General features: G+C 38.1%; 2 protein-coding genes across 2 annotated transcripts; both read right to left on the bottom strand.

Moving 5' to 3' along the window:
• Positions 1–2,962: 2,962 nt before the first annotated feature.
• On the bottom strand, positions 2,963–11,647 carry LOC140158486 (uncharacterized). The gene is made up of 3 exons (XM_072181582.1): positions 11,558–11,647; positions 3,947–4,073; positions 2,963–3,464 (listed from the first exon to the last, which is right to left on the bottom strand). The coding sequence occupies exons 1-3, from the start codon at positions 11,618–11,620 to the stop codon at positions 3,145–3,147; spliced, it is 510 nt and encodes a 169-aa protein (XP_072037683.1). The 5' UTR covers positions 11,621–11,647; the 3' UTR covers positions 2,963–3,144.
• An 82-nt stretch (positions 11,648–11,729) lies between these two features.
• On the bottom strand, positions 11,730–15,710 carry LOC140158488 (uncharacterized). The gene is made up of 3 exons (XM_072181583.1): positions 15,443–15,710; positions 13,194–13,323; positions 11,730–12,350 (listed from the first exon to the last, which is right to left on the bottom strand). The coding sequence occupies exons 2-3, from the start codon at positions 13,296–13,298 to the stop codon at positions 12,024–12,026; spliced, it is 432 nt and encodes a 143-aa protein (XP_072037684.1). The 5' UTR covers positions 13,299–13,323; positions 15,443–15,710; the 3' UTR covers positions 11,730–12,023.
• Positions 15,711–17,754: the final 2,044 nt, after the last annotated feature.

The following is a 17,754-nucleotide window of genomic DNA, read 5'->3' as shown; positions in this document are numbered from 1 at the left end:
TGGTCAAATATGACTGGAACAAAGACATGTGAAGCTTGCAAGAATGAGCAATTTTTGAAGCTAAATGGTCAAGTATGAGGTTAATGTGATCAAAAACACACACCCTTACATAACATGGGGTGATTACACATACCTTCCCCTTGTCAAATGCTGAGGGAATTCCACCCCTTATTTGAATTTATTTAGTTATGCACACATTGATGGTTTGTATATATGCAAGTGTTCAATGCTGATGGGGTTATATACAATAGTACTGATTTGTATGGTTAAGCTCTTACACTACCCTAATCCAAACCCTATACATTGTACATATAGCACTAACCCAAAGGCTATTCCAACTGAAATCCGTACACCCCCATGACCCCAATCTCCGCAGGAAGTGTGAATTTCAAATAAAGTTACATGAATGGGTGACTCAATTTTAAATCTACACTCCCTATGTGAGAGATTAAGGACATGTCTTCCATATGGGGTGTATAGATTTCAACTGGAATAGCCCAATCCTAATAAGGCACCGACTAACAAATGATCAAATTGACCTATTGCCTTAATGTGAATTGTGCACTTTGCTGTCACCTTTGTTGCCCCTTAATGTCATCTACAGTCAATATATTACAATTTAATGGTTTATAGTTACAAGGGAGTCATCAATATTATTAAATGGCCAATTCCACGCCAACTAGGCCTTTTGTAACATCCATAACAACATTTTGGAACGCTATTGCTCAAAACAGGAGCATTTATTTCAAACTTCAAGATAGTAAAGAAACAAATCTGAGGAAGCACCTTGACATTTTTTTCATCATGTAATTTCTTTGTAATGCTTTACAATGTAACGTCCCTAACACTAAATCAACAGTGTAGGACGATACAGGAGTATTAATTTTAAACTCCATTAATTTTCAAACTAGTAGCATACTAAGAAATAAAGTGTTATCCTAACAGCAAACAGGTATGCTATTCACTTAAAAGTTGCAAGTTGCATGTATCTGTAAGTAATGTCCATAACGGTGGAATTGGCCAAATAATGATGATATAAAAACAAATTGTCTTGCTTGTATACAATGATTGTTTTACGCTATCTTTATTGTTGCATTGCTTCAACAATGACATCTATAGCTTTTGACAAGGTATATGTGCAGTGGGGTTTTTTTTGCAAAAAATAACAATTGCAAAATTATTCCAGTTCTTGTCATCATTACATTGTATGACATATGCAGTGAATGGCAAAGACTAAACACCAGCCTGTCAATCACAAGACAAATGCCTGAATTTTGAATTAATTTTCTTAAACAGTTGTTTTTCCTTTAATTTCATTGGTGCTTGCCCATGTTATACGAGACAATAGAGTACAATTGGATGCGTATTAATCCGTGTGGTTGCGTGTATCATTTGCGTTAATAGAAACATGGTAAGCGATGTGTGAAACAACTTGGCATGCTGCCTCATTGTTTTAAAATAATCTCCCATGTTATATCAGCCAATAGAGACATAGTTGGGTCTCAAAATAATACTTTACTCTCTAAAATTACGCAACTAATCAAGGATACCGGGCTAGAGAGACAAGACATTAGGAACTGCACGCAGAACAGAGTTGTGTGTAGAGCCATCAGCAGAGTCCAACTAGACAAGTCGAACTAAGCACTTCAGTAAGTAATTCTCTAAACCAATGTTAAAAAATAAGGAAAACAGAAATAGTTTGTTTCATTTATGCTCCATGGAGCACTGGTAGGGGGCATATATGTGACATGATCTGCTCCATGGGGGCCAAATGAGGCATGTTTGAAAATTGAGTTACTATAATAATTACCTTGTACAAACAATAGGTTTCATATACTGAAAACACCAAAGGTCTAGCATACTTGGTTCTTAAGTTCTGAAGCTTTGTGATGTGTATTAAAAAAGTATTTTGTTTCACGGCAGTGAAATGATGCCACTTTCCCCCACATCTCATATGCACAGTTTATCCCTTACATATCATGTGTCATGAATAGGTATTGTAGCACACCAGCCTTGTCAATAAGAGTCTATGAAATAATTCCTAATATCTCATACCCTAGTTTGTATGCCTTAATATATAATCTTGCCACACTGACAACTTACTAATTAGCCCTAACCCAGAAAAGAGTCTGTCCAGGAGTAGGAATTTTTTAGCCTTTTTTTAGAAACATGTTTTCAATTGGCTTATAGCCATCACATGCTTACAATACACATAACTGATTGGTTAATCAAAACTAGCAGGATCCTGGCCTGGCCTGATTACAAAGTAAACATCATTCTGTATAGAAAACTGTGTAGCAAGCGATTTACTTCAGAAAATTACTACACTGCACAAAACTAAGTCCATTATCTATCATAGTTAATTGAATGTTAGCTAATGTTTATTGACTTCATATTGGTGTTCATACATATCCCTGACCCTGACAAAAGCTAACAAGAGCAAGCTGTGTAATTATTTTGTTTACTTGTGATAAGATACAATTTTCCAAATTTGTTTCCTGCTGAGTAGGTGACTTAGTAAAATTCCTTTAAAAAGGAATGGGCGCCCAATGTGAGCTTGGTCGTGATGTGGTAAATTCCATGGTGTTTAGATTTGGCATTATTATCTCTTGCAAACCCGGCGACACCTCATTATAGAAATCAGACCAGGCTCGAATTGGGCCATTATATAAAGAAAGTTTTGCTACTTTGCAATGCAATAAAATCCTAAATGCAAAACGAGATCCTGTAGGTGGCTCCCGAGGTGGCTTAAAAACTAAATGCAAAATGAGGTTTTTAAAAATATTGTTTTCCAGAGTCAAGACGCAGGTATCATTATTAAGCCTCAAATCACTTATTTATTGTCGAATAAGTGCAGAGTAGGTTAGATATAAATATTGAATGTTAGACCAAAGTAGCTCAAAGTACATGTACTATACACTTGATCCGTGAACTTGTCTTTTTTAAAGACAAATTCTTGTTATGTATTTTATTGGTTTTTTTCTCCATATTTTTGCCTTTATCTCAATTTCAAATTTGCTGCCTTTGGCCCCCATGGACCAGATTGTGTCACATATATGGAGCTCCTACATGTAGTCAATAGTCATTGCCTATTTCAAAATGACATATCATTTTCTCTTTGTTCTAATACTTGTGGCAATAGTTTTATTGTTGGTTCTCTATCACATGCCTTGCTTCATCAATAATGAGATCCAATCTATCTGCTAGATCATTCCTGCCTACAGTTCTATGTGAAAGCGCCTGCATCAATCTTGTCTTTATCTGCTGGTCATTAAGCCCAGTACACTGTCTGTTGAACCAATGCTCACGAAGCATCTGAAAGCATTGCTGGGTTGTGTCACGAGGTACATCGGCTTGTAACTTAGAAACCGACTGGTAGGGAACACTAAGCTGAGTTGCCAGTGACTGCCATTCTGAGCCCAATTCATGACAGAGGCTGCGGAAAACGCTGTCTGCTAACTCGCCTGCATGAAATAAAGAGATACAATATTTTAAACTTGGGCATCCAAACAGAAACACACTTGGGTCCTGATGAGATAAACCTCAGCAGGCAAATTGCCTACTAAGCATTTTTACTGTCATTGAAAGATAGTAAAACAATGATGATACTTGAAATCCTGAAATCCCAGGACAAAATTGACCAAATTCTGCACATCTTGGTAATAGACCTACAGGTTGAGTCAACCTCACTTTGGGCCATTGGAGCACTTAAACTTAAATTTTTACACTTGGTAAATCTTTCTGGGAGACCCCTCCCCCCTTAATTTGCCTCAATTGCAATTTTGTCAACTAACCCACTGGAAATTTTACTTTGTGACTCAATAGTCCACAATGTATTTTAAAAGACATTCACTTTTTAATGGAATATTGGCTTATGACCTAACAAAGTAACATGGATGATCCGAGTGAGTTTTGGAACAACTCTTCAATTAAGACTCAACCCTACCTTTAAATATGTTTCTTTGTGTGGTAGATGTTGACAGTCCTCTGTGTGGCTGAAGGCTCTCTGTCAGTGAGGTACTTGGAGTATCTATTAATGCAACTTGCAGTGGTCGTTGTGTCATCACTGGATTCTGTAAAACAATATAATAAAAATATTTTGAATTAAATATGATTGACTTTATCATCATCATCCTTCATTCTCCATCCTTCAAGGTACTTCTCCTTTCGCTTCCGCTCTACTTTTTTCCAGCATCGTGGATCTTCTTCCTCCAACTGACTCGGTCAATAGCTTTTCTCTCCCATGTTTCAACATCCATGTCAGCTGTCTTCAGATGACGCTTCACAACATCTCTATACCGAAATTTCTGCCCACCAAATTTTCTCTTTCCTTCTGTGATGAGCTCACCATACATCACAGCTTTTGGTAATCTGTCATGAGGCACCGGCCCTCACGACATGACAGACCCAGCACAGTTGGCTCTTCACTAGGATGGCTTCTACGCTCTCCATTTTGGTTCTTTGAAGCACCTAGAAACTCGGTCCTGCCATATGATATACCCATACTTTATCATCAGATGTGAAGTTGTATATGTGGACCAGTACAAGTATCTTTATTTTGGTCCAAAAAGATGAGATAGCCTGTATGGTGGGTGTGTATGATAGAATAGTGCAGCTCTTGCAATTGTATAGACATGCATATTGGTATACACCTTTATCTCTCTGACAGGGTTTTCTTTAAGCATTTTGCTGAAGGGGTATTTTCAAATTTTTTTGACCCTTTCAATTGTGAATTTTTCCTCTGAAGGAGTCAAAAACATTGCCCAAGGGGTATTATTATAATTGTGGGGATTTGGGCTCCTTGCACAAAGTCCACACAAACAGATGTCTCATGTGTTTCTTGTATACAAAAAAGCAGACAAACGAAGTATTTTTTTTCAGTGACACTTGCAGGATATGTCAAGTGTGTGCTAATGATGAAACCTATTAAATTTGAATGGTAGTCGACATCTACAAAAAGAATAACGAAGTATTCAGAATTGTACTAATTTAGTTGGACGTTCACAAAGTCACCCAATATTATACCTTATTAATCTGCATTGGCAACTCTGTATTCCGTGCGATCCAACCAGAGGTTGGTCCATATAGTCGTGCACATAGTCGTGCATAGCCGGTTTTGCCTACCGTTGCCATTGGTTACGAATTTATACTTCTATCTCAGACTGGCTGAGGGCCAATCAAGTGGAAGTTGCCCAATAGTCATGATAGTATATCCCCCATTGACTCGGTCGCTTTTAGAGTCGTAACGATGTGGTATAGACTTGCCAGTCTCGTGTACGCCGTTTGTACACAGAGACTGGCTTATGCCACTGTGTGTGTCATTGGGATCTATACAAACGTAGCAACATTTTTTTTGCAATTGAGTCAATTTATATAAAATTGGTACTCACATATCTGATTTCTAAATCATAATTATCCTGTTTAATGTATCCAAGTACCTTACACTTGGAATTTGTGATACTTCAAAGATAATTTTTGAGCCATCGACCTTACGAGATGAAACAATGCAAGTCACAAGATCTCGCGAGATGACCCACCTCTTTACAGCCGGTTTCTGTCTTCAAGTCATGTCCGCGATACAGCCACGTTGCACTCTGGGGTCGAGACTAATCAGTTACGTCGTTAACAACGAGTAAACAAAATGGCTGGGAAAACGGAGAAAATTGTGTCCTTAAAAGTGTTTCAGCGTGACGATCAGAAACCTCAAAAAAATATTTTTGTTGGGCCGCGCTTGATATGCTAATGATATACAGGTACATTGTAGGATATAAATTGGATGGTAAATAAGCCAAATATTGCAAGAAATCTACTCGCTAGAATCCTAGCGACCCCGCAAAAAAAATGACCGTCCATGCGAATGTAATATTGAAATCATAAAATCCCCACTAGTAATAGACCTACTTGTCACTAATCGTGGCGCGTGATCAAGTCGTGATAAAAAGGTCAAAGTGGCTGATCAATGTGTGGGCAAATGTTCAAGTGGCTTTTTGACCAATCGGCTTTCTAGCAGTAAAATATGGGGACCAATCAGGTTGTATCAATGTGATACCAATAAACTATGATGTATGACTCATCTTGTTAGGCCTACTAAAAATAAAATTCGGTTTCCGGTAACCCGCCCGCCCTCTTTTTGGTGCCGCAAAAAAAATAATTTATGCCACTTTTGGAAAAAATAAAATTTTTCAAGAGTCGTCCGTGTCGAAATTCTGACATGAAATAATTTATGCCACTTTTGGAAAAAATAAAAATTTTCAAGAGTCGTCCGTGTCGAAATTCTGATATGAAGTTGTTGGAAATCACATTATTTTATTTTCCCCGACTTTCTGCCATTCAATGATTAAAGAAATACAGTTGAATTGATAGATAATATTTATCGCGATATAGGCCTAGGCCTATGCACAACTATTTTATTTATGAAAACAGCGTGCAGCAGGACTCGTAATATTAAGTAGGCCTACAACTATTGAAAAACTATTGAACTACCTAGCAAACACAAAAACGTTTTAAAAACGTTTTAAATAAGTTATATTTTGGCTTTTGGTTTAGCTAAAAACGTTTTAATAACATTAAAATGTCGGGTTATATAAAGGTCATGATAACGTTTTAAAACGTTTTGTATGAAAACACAATACAACAATATTTTTCAATGTTTTCAAAAAATGTTATTGTAAACTATTTTTACAAACATTTTTGCCAAATATTGTGTCAATACTTAAATAACATTATGTTAAAATGTTTGAACCCAGCAAACACAGAAATGTTCTTAAAATGTTTTTTTCAAAACCTTTTAATAACATTTAAATGTCGGGTTGTATAAAGGTCATGAAAACGTTTTTAAAACGTTATTGAAAATATTTTGGGCAAACATTTTTCGCAAATATTTTTTCAACCCCAAAATAACATTCTGTTTAGAATGTTTTGTATCAAGTTTTCAAGAATGTTTTTGGAATGTTATTAAAACGTTTTTATACCCTTTATATAACCCGACATTTAAACGTTTTCTGTAAAACATTTTTGTTTGCTGAGCAGTAGATTATCAAAAAATGTTTTTAAGGTTATGAAAATGTTTTATACTCTTAATATACCCTTTATATAACCCGACATTTAAACGTTTTCTGACAACCTTTTATAACCTTTTGCGAATGATGTCGAAAACGTTTTGTGTTTGCTGGGTATTTTGTCTGTGTCCGCAAAAATTTTGATAAAAACGGTAATAGTAGGCCTAACACTATAAGACAAAGGCCTAACGCTCATTAAATCGGTGTTGTTGTCGAACTAATTCCCATAAAGCTCGTATTAAAAAGAGCAAGTAATAAAAAAGTTAAAATGCTAAAAATGATGTAGGCCGAAAAATTGTGTAATCTTGTCCTAGACACTCAACGATAAACCCCTATCAAGTATGAATAAAAGACTGTTCATTTCAATTTATAAACGTTGAGGAAGTTGTGCATTTTGTCAGCACCGATATAATAAAAATTAAAATAACTAACCTGGCAGATTTCAGGATTAACCAACATTTATTTTCTCATGCCGCTCGCCCAGGCCTGCATATTATCCCGTCAAGAAACTCAACCCTAGGCCTACCTTTTTCAACATGTAAATATAATTCCATAGCGATAAATAGTGAACGTTGCATTGAAGATGAGGATACTTGGATGATACAGATATTAAGCACATGTGAAAGGGGGGTATGGGGATGTCCCAGTTTGTTTTACAAGGGCAATTATTATTTGACCCAAACTTTTTGGTGGGTGGGTTCATCATGACCCGAGACAGAACAAGTTTGTATTGGTTAATGGGTCAAGGTAATCCAGGGGTCATCTGAGGTCAAATTAGTAAAAACTATCATATGGGCATGAAACTTGATAGGGTAGATTCAATATTTAGAGCCAAATTTGTGGAGGGTAATTTCAGGGGTCACCAAAGGTCAAATTAGTAAAAACTGTCACATCACATTGGCATGATACTTGGTGGGTACAGTCAATTTGTCAGTCATTTTGGGGTCACCAGAGGTCATCTGAGGTCAAATTATTAAAAACTGACATATGGGCATGACAATTGGTTAGTACAGTCAACATTTAGAGCCAATTCTTTTAAGGTCATTTGGGGTCACCAGAGGTCATCTGAGGTCAAATTAGTTAAAACTGTCATATGGGCATGAAACTTGGTTAATACAGTCAACATTTAGAGCCAAATTTTTTGAAGGTCATTTCAGGGTCAACAGAGGTCATCTGAGGTCAAATTAGGTTAAACTGTCATATAGGCATGAAACTTGGTTAATACAGTCAACATTTAGAGCCACATTTTTTGAAGGTCATTTCAGGGGTCAACAGAGGTCATCTGAGGTCAATTAGGTTAAACTGTCATATGGGCATGAAACTTGGTTAATACAGTCAACATTTAGAGCCAAATTTGTTGAAGGTAATTTTGAGGTCACCAGAGGTCATCTGAGGTCAAATTAGTTAAAACTGTCATATGGACATGAAACTTGGTTAGTACAGTCAACATTTAGAGCCAATTCTTTTAAGGTCATTTCGGTCACCAGAGGTCATTTGAGGTCAAATTAGTTAAAACTGTTATATGGGCATGAAACTTGGTTAATACAGTGAACATTTAGAGCCAAATTTTTAAGGTCATTTCAGGGTCACCATATGTCATCCGAGGTCAAATTAGTTAAAACTGTCATGTGGACATGAATCTTGGTAAGTACAGGTTACATTTGAGCCAATTTTTTGGAAGATCATTTGGGGTCACCAGAGGTCATCTGAGGTCAAATTCGTTAAAACTGTCATATGGGCATGAAACTTGGTTAATACAGTCTACATTTAGAGCCAAAATTTTTGAAGGTCATTTGGGGTCACCAGAGATCATCTGAGGTCAAATTAGTTAAAACTGTCATATGGGCATGAAACATGGTTAGTACAGTCAACATTTAGAGCCACATTTTTGAAGGTCATTTTGGGGTCACCAGAGGTCATATTAGTAAAAACTGTCATATGGGCATGAAACTTGGTGGATACAGTCACCATTTAGAGCCAAATTTTGTTGAAGGTAATTTTTAGGTCACCAGAGGTCATCTGAGGTCAAATTAGTTAGATTTGATCCCCAAGTCAGGTAAGCTTAAAAAATTGGTTTGATTTCCACTTATTGATTTCACGTTCAAGTCATTAACTGTTTACAAGTTAATATTATATTTGACTATTTTTGGATCCCAAAAGTTTGGTTATGGACCCCTATTTTTTGTTTTTTATTTTAGAGGGTCCATTTGGAGTTTGGACTCCTTACTTTTTTCTACCCCTAATTATGGTCATTTCAAAATATTATTTTATCTGTTTAGTGTTTTGTATTGCATAAATTTCCAAATTGTATGTAGCAGTTTTCTATAATTGCACAAACAGAAAAAGCTTTTATATATAGACAAGAACAGTGAATGACAGAGAGTAGGTAAATGATATTGGACAGTACGACACACTTGTGTAGTATGAGAAGAGCTTTTGCGATTGAGACCCCGAGTCATACTGTTTTTCTATTGGCTAGCCTTCAAGTGTTAAATTGGGTCGAAATTTCAGTATGTGTAAATATTTTTTTTGTCCTTCCTTCCGTCCCAATTTTTTCAGAGCATGTTACCGGAAACATCATTTTATTTTTATTTAGCCTTATTTATATTATGGCGTAGTACGTTTTGTGCATTGCCGTCCACGGGATATTATAAAAGAAAAATCGATTTTGCCCAAACCTGTATAATAAACACATCAAGGAAATTGGTACTTGACTTGATGAATGACTCATCGTGTTGAGCGAATTGATGATGATGATAGCGATTACGTAACGCTATGACACAAGTTTTTGTACATTGAAACGCCTACAATGTTGTATCGGTAAATAATAATTAATTTAAATGATGTTGCGCCGCCTATGCTATATTCCATGTTTTTGTTTACACCACGCCAAAGAAAGCGCCACATGCGCCATTAGTGAGTGAGGATTGCCAAACCAGCGATTTGGTAGCCCAATTGGGCGACTTTTGAAGATTTTCCCGCGACTTTTGACAATTTCCTGTCCCATAGAAACCAATGGTTAAGAAAACAATTGGGCGACTTTTCAACATTGGCTCCCGCGACTTCCGATCATTTCATGTCCCATAGAAACCAATGGTAAAGAGAAAAATTGGGCGACTTTTCGACTATTTGACCCGCATTCGGGCTGAAATCTTTTGGCAACCCGGGCCGTCACTTCCCTTCAAAGTATCCACTGCAGACAGGCGTGTAATTAAATCGGTCTCATTCATCAACAAACATTATACATTCAACTTCTATTCAACAACTATTTCACCAGGCCAAGTGTCCATGCTCCTATGTTTTCCCTTCAACCTTTACAAACCTCTACCGTCTACCTCATTTTAACTCTCTAACCTCTCACTTTCCCTTCTTACAAACATTTAACTAATTACCCCCACCCATCGACTCGCCAAATCCCCACAAGGTTCTGAACAGAAACAAAACATACATCACCCAACCTAAACCAATCAATCACAAACACCATCAATGATCACCCACACACATGTACCATTCAGTACCAAAACAAACCACCAAAGCAGAGAACCGCGAAGCCCGAGAACCGCTCTAGTTAATATTATTTTTGAAGACATATTTAACAATATTTGTGTTTTTGGAGCCATAGGCGTAGATCCGGAGGGGGGATCTCCCCCAATATTTTGCCAGGGGGATGGTCCATACAATCATCCCCCAATGTTGACGCCTGTATGTGGATTTCTGACCAAATTAACCTCATATTTGGCAATTTTAGCCCCAAAAGTGCAAATTTTTGTGCGCTTCAAGCAAATTTATTCCACTTTTGCACCATATTTCAACAGTTTAGCTTCAAAATGGCAAACTTTTTTGTACCATAAACTTGTTCGTTCTCCAAAAGGTGCTGGATTCACTATACTTCAAGACATTTTTTTCACCCCCCCGAGTCAAAAAAATCGACGCCACTGTTTGGATCAGTGGCGGATCTAGAGCAGTCAGAAGGGGGTGGGGGCAATTTTAGAAGAAAAATGCCCCCTGAGAAGTAAGAAACTTTTGCAAAATGAAGACCTGATTGAAGCAATTTGGTGGATCATTTTGGCACTATTTTAAATGAGTAAATTTTTCTAAAACATACATGGATTGATGCTGACAAAATGTGATGGGCCCTACATAAAATAAATGCACAATATCGGGTGTTTCTCTATTCAAATCTTGCAATATCTGAACGCGTACGTTTTCAAGATTTTGTACTCATTGGACTTTGGGACTATGGATTTGAAGGAGTCAGAAAAGTGCCTGAACGCGTAAATACGTGTGTTTTGTGTGTTAAAGTAAACCCTGCTCTCTGATAGATTACCTGAGGTTGTGAGGTGTATATCATATATTGGTACACAACTCGATCTCAGTGCAGGGGCATGGCAAGGTGACAAAAATGTGGTGCCCAAAGTTACGATCTCGGAAAGCAAATTGAGCGAAGCTGTAAAAATTGGAAGGCTGCTTGCGATGCACTTGTCTCTGTGTTAGCTTACCTGAGGTTGTGTGGTGTGTATGATAGAATAGAGAGCAGCTCTTGCACTGGTACGGACACGCATATTGATGGACTGTGATCTCTGTGTTAGCTTACCTGAGTTTGTGTAGTGTGTTTGATAGAATAGAGAGCAGCTCTTGCACTGGTACGGACACGCATATTGATTGACTGTGATCTCTGTGTTAGCTTACCTGAGGTTGTGTGGTGTGTATGATAGAATAGAGAGCAGCTCTTGCACTGGTACGGACACGCATATTGATGGACTGTGATCTCTGTGTTAGCTTACCTGAGTTTGTGTGGTGTGTTTGATAGAATAGAGTGCAGCTCTTGCACTGGTACGGACACGCATATTGATGGACTGTGATCTCTGTGTTAGCTTACCTGAGGTTGTGTAGTGTGTATGATAGAATAGAGAGCAGCTCTTGCACTGGTACGGACACGCATATTGATGGACTGTGATCTCTGTGTTAGCTTACCTGAGGTTGTGTAGTGTGTATGATAGAATAGAGAGCAGCTCTTGCACTGGTACGGACACGCATATTGATGGACTGTGATCTCTGTGTTAGTGTTTCCATAACACTTATCCCTTCATGTCTATAGGATGCACAACATCTGGCTTGGTGATTGCTACCCTCAGCTAAAAGACCAATCACATCAGCAGCTAAACAATTCATGTCATCTCCGTATCTTGCATCTAGAGCTGCTGTTATTGGTTTCAGTGCATCTCTGTCAAAGATTTCTTGTTTATTTCGATCACTTTCTAGAGCCCTATCAATCAGTTCTTGTAATATGTCCTGTAGAACATTACATTAAAATCAATTATGTGAAAGTTGTATTCAAAATAAACATGCAAGCAAGCAAACAAAAGTGAAAATCATAACATCAAACATGTTTACCACATACACCCCAGCCAACCACACAGACAACAACCCACCCCACCTCAAATGCCTCACACACTCACCCCAACACCCCTACTGAGTACTGAGCATGGATAACCATATAACCACATGGGAGATTTTGCTTTCTACACGCAGACACATACATTTGAGTTTTATTCACCTTTTAATGCCTTTAATCCTTGAATATTTTCCTGCAAGAATGGAATGACCCTATATCTCCAACTGCAGTTGTGGATTTGTCAACTTGGTTTGCCAGTGTTTACAAAAAAGCGCCCCCTACAAACACCCCTACAGGTGTTTGCATCCAAATTTATTATTTTATGAAATTTTACCTACTAGCAAATGGGCGCCTAATGCACGATAGAGGACACATTCCGCAAACGCATTATATTATGCAATTGTGGTGGTTTTTGTAGACCTCCAAAACCAAGGATAATCCTCCGTTGCAGATAGGTCCACAGTTTAAATGTGAAATGTCATGTTTGTGTTCTCGTTTGTCAGCACACCCCACCATCTCACCCCCATACACACAGAGATACACAATAAATTCTATGATATAGTCCTCACCTTGGGCATGACATGTTCAGTGTTAAACAAATAACTTGCCATTCATTCATGAACGTTCATCTGTGTTGGTATAAATCATGATTTTGATTTAAACTTTTGATCCAAACACAAAGAAATAATTCCTACCTCGGAATTTTCAGATGGTACTCCATCTTTCACGAAATAACTTACCACATTGATGTTGAAGACACTGCCTCCAGACTCTTCTGGCTGCTGCCCTCTAACTAAACGACGCATACAATCAGCAATTCTGGATTCACCCGAATTGTCTGCCATTTTTATGAATGTGTTAAATGTTGAACTATAGAAGAAAAATACAAATTTGAGATCAAATTCTAAGAAAACAAGAATTTTACCAACACCATGTACAATGCACAGAGCAGTGGCAATTGCTCTATTTTCCTAAAACTTTTTAATTTCCATATTTAACACTGATACTTTGCACTGATTTGACAATAAATATTTTTAAGGCATGTTACAATCCCAACTGTAACAATTTTGATTTTTTTAAATTAATTTAATTAAATACATTTCATATTTTGGTTTCCTGATACGATCATGTGCAGATCCCTGTCAGATGATACTTGAATACTATTTCATATTGTATGGCTTGCCTTCTTCCCTCCAGCAGATTGCACTCATATAGCTTATACACATGATACATTGGGGTGGTGGGTGGCCGAGTCCACCACTCAGTTTTGGAGCCCACCACTCAGCTGAAAGTTTAGCACTGTAGAGCCCACCACTCAGAGGCCAACATTGTACAATTGCATTGATCATAATTCAACAAATTGCTAAATAGTTATTCATCATTATATGCCACACTGTCAGGGGCTGTGCAATAATTAAGAGCCCTGGTGGGAGGGTAAAATTGGGGGAGGGGCAAGCAATTTTTGGCAAGCCAAGAGGGGGGCCAAGTAATTTTGGCACCAATTCTTGGGGTGCCTTTAAAATAAAACGCACTCTAAAAAGGCTTAGGAAAACAATACGGAAACACTTAAAGGGGCATTTCGTGATCCACAGCCTCATCCCCCCACTTTTCCCAAAAAAAGTTGAGATTTTTACACCACTGGATACCTCTGCCTACATAATGTTTATGTACCGTACCAAATATTTCTTGCAGATTAATTCGTTTAGCAAAAATATCGCCAAATTTGAATTTCCTTCTGGTGCACCAGAACGAAATTACAACACATTGTCTATGGAGCAGTGTAATACACATAATCATGCATAACTCGCAAACGCAAAATCGGAATCAACTGAAATTGTGGAAATAAGCTTTTTTCGTGGATATCTACTGAAAAATGTCATAAAAAGAGGATGCTAGGATCACGAAATCCTCCTTTAAATATGCTAATTTTCCTGCTCACTGCGCTCGCAATATGTATTTAGACATGTGTCTAAAACATTTTTAAGGTTTGCAAATTGGCATGTTGAAAGGGGGGGCAAAGATTGGTTGGCAGGCAGAGAGGAGGGGCAAGCGATTTTTGGCGAGGCAAGGGGGGGGGGGCAAGCGATTTTTTGGCGAACCGTTTGGAAATCCCACTGGCTCATAATTATTGCACAGCCCCTGCCCAGCATCAAAAATGACCTAGCTACAACCCTGTTGAACATAAGAGGCTGTCATTTTCTTCAGAAGGTGGGTCAATTTATACCAAAAATAGGGGGCTCATCATTCTTTTACACCAAAAATAGGAAAGTTATAAAATTATTCAGGGCTGGTGACTCAAATTTTTTGTGCGCTACACATGCACTCTTTTAACAATCAAAATAATGTGCACAATCTTTTCAACACAGGATAGGGGGGTCGTAAAAAAATTTAGCCCACATTAGGGGGGTCATATTAAAGGGACCATTCACAAACACTTGTAAGGGGGGGGCCTGATGCAAAAAAATTTTATCGCGAAAATTTTACGCCCCCCTCCCCCTTTACAGACCTCGAAAATGTCATGACCCCCCTTTTTGACATGAAAATTATCGGTCAACCCATAGAAAAGCACATAAACTCAATTTTCCCAGAAAAATTTGTGGCCATTTTTTCAGGACCCCCCTTAGGAGGGTCAAAATTTTTCAGGCCCCCCCTTTTGCATCAGGCCCCCCTTAAAAGTGTTTGTGAACAGTCCCTAATAAAATATTTTTTCAGGACCCCCTTAGGAAGGTCAAAATTTTTCAGGGCCCCCCTTTTTGCATCAGGCCCCCCTTACAAGTGTTTGTGAACGGTCCCTAATAAAATATTGACTCCTGTCAGCGACATAACCCCACCCTCCTTCCGAAGAAAATGACATCCCCTGCCCTGGAGCTCTGCAGAACCGCCTATTTAAATCAGGAAGTTAGCAAACAGCATTTGATTCACAGATGATCCACAGACTGCCCTGGATAGCTGTGGATGTTCACTTCAGAAAGAAAGTAAGTAAGCTTACCAGTGAAAAGCAGCAGTGCACTAAAATCCCGGGAAACTCTCTAGCTCCGGCTACTCTACTAGCTTGTTTACTTTGTACTAGATCGAGTACGCATCAGTATCAGTATACTGCACTGCTATAGCTGCACACACAACGCGGCCCGGAAAAACCCTGCCACTATAAATACAGGAATGTCATTGAAAACAGGAAACAATCGTAAATATCAGCCAGAGTCCAAAGTCAATGATCACGATCAGTGACCATGCATCTCATGATCTGACAAATATCTATTTTTACGATTGGGGAATCCCATATGCTGATCAAAATAAATCTCCTACACTGATGTTTTATTCAGCGGTGTGCCGTAAAGCTATGCGTATTTGTAACGTACTATCACAGCATTGTGTAAGAGACTAAACATTGAGGTCGCTGGGTCAGGGAATTCCCCCAATGTAAAATGTTTACATTCATGCACCGCTTGATGGTCGCTTACTTGGCAGCTCTTGGCCAGCACAGCTGCCAGCATTGGGGAAAGCCAAGAGAATGAGGCACTTTTTTAGTAGGTCAAAAGAGGGATTCGGCAACTTAGTAAACAATTTGTATTAAACAAATGGAAAAATCATGAAAATAGGCATGCAAAACTGGTCTTTGCATAGTAATAATCTAGTCTGGGGCCGGGGGGTCTTAACAGCCCTACATACGTGTCACCTCCAAAGTGGGTTTGCACACTGGACCAGCCAGCCGATCCGCACTTTTGTTAACCTCATCCCGATCCATTCTAGCCTTTAAAATCCGATCCGAAGTTTCAAATTGGATCTGATCAATGTTAAATGAAAACTAATGACTATATTTATGTAATCACCCATATTCAGAATAATTATGGATTTATAATACCACATGCACTTGCACTCACCTGATGTGAAATTTTACTGCGAATGAAGAAATTAGTGAACACAACACCGCTTATTTATTTCCTAATACCAACTCCAACAGAGAGAAAGAACCCCAGTCCATTTCAACTGGGCAAGAACTCTGATCCGGCCTAACCAAATGCCCCTGATCTGCCTCGATCCATAAGTCCAGTCCAGATCAGTCTGGGGTATTATGAATTTCCTGGTTGCCCCGCTAGGATGTCAATTATGGGATCATGATTCTCTCTACTAAATAGTGTGCCTCCCCCATGGATGTGGACACAAACCTTGTGTTATTCCCACCCCACTCTAGGGTATTTTACCCACTTTTGCCCTGCAAGAAATTGCTTAAAAGCAATTTCTTGCAGGGCAAAAGTGGGGGCAAGCAAATTTTGGCAGGTCGAGAGGCCAGGACACAAGATTTTTGGAAAGTCAAAAGGGGGATGGCAAGAAATTTTGGGCAGATTCTTCTTTTAAATAAAATGCTCTAAAAGCTAAGGAAAACAGTCCTACAGAAACATTCCAATATGCACAACTGACTGCTCGTTGTACTCGCTTTAAATATCTGCACCATTTAAGGGATCTAAAATGAGCGTTTATTATGCGTTCGACAGTTTTTTTGTGGGACATGAGAGCACCTCAGACCTATCGAATTGCATTCTGAATACTGAAGCATGTCTTTCTGATATCAAATAATTTTTCATTTTTGAAAATCACAATATAATACAAATTTTATGACAAATTATAAAAATTTGATATTTTTCAAATTTTGATATATAACAGTCCTCGAAGTAAATTATATAAATCTAATGATATATTCTTAAAGTGTATGTAGCAGGGAGGAAAAGCCGACGATCAATTGAAAATTTTGACCTTTCATATTGACGATATGGATTTTTTCCCCAAAAAGACCTAATTTTTTTTGGTGTTTTGGGAAAAAATCCATATCTTCAATACTGAAAGGTCAAAATTTTCAATTGATCGTCGGCTTTTCATCCCACCTACATACACTTTAAGTAAAATCATCAGATTTATAAAGTTTACTTCAAGTACTGTTAAATATCAAAAATATCAATTTGTAATGATTTGCCATAAAATGTGTATTAAATTGCGAATTTCAAAAAATCAAAATTATTTGATATCAGAATGACTTTCTTCGTATTCAGAATGCAATTCGATATGTCTGATGTGCTCTAATCCCAGCCCTTAAGGATTGCAAATCAGGTTCATAAATTTGGCATGTGCAAAGTGTGGGGCCACAGATATTCCAATATCTGTGGTGGGGCAAGGATTTTTTTGGCAAGCCAAGAGGGGCAAACAATTTTTGGCAGACCGAGAGGGGCAAACAATTTTTGGCAAGCTGAGGGAGGGGGGCATGGTTTTTTCCAGGCCATGAAGGCTGAGGGACAAGTATTTTTGCAG

Source organism: Amphiura filiformis, chromosome 8 (assembly GCF_039555335.1).
Source record: "Amphiura filiformis chromosome 8, Afil_fr2py, whole genome shotgun sequence".
In the NCBI taxonomy this organism is placed as follows: domain Eukaryota; kingdom Metazoa; phylum Echinodermata; class Ophiuroidea; order Amphilepidida; family Amphiuridae; genus Amphiura; species Amphiura filiformis.
Note: the sequence above shows the minus strand (reverse complement) of the source record. Positions and strands in the feature narration are given on the sequence as shown.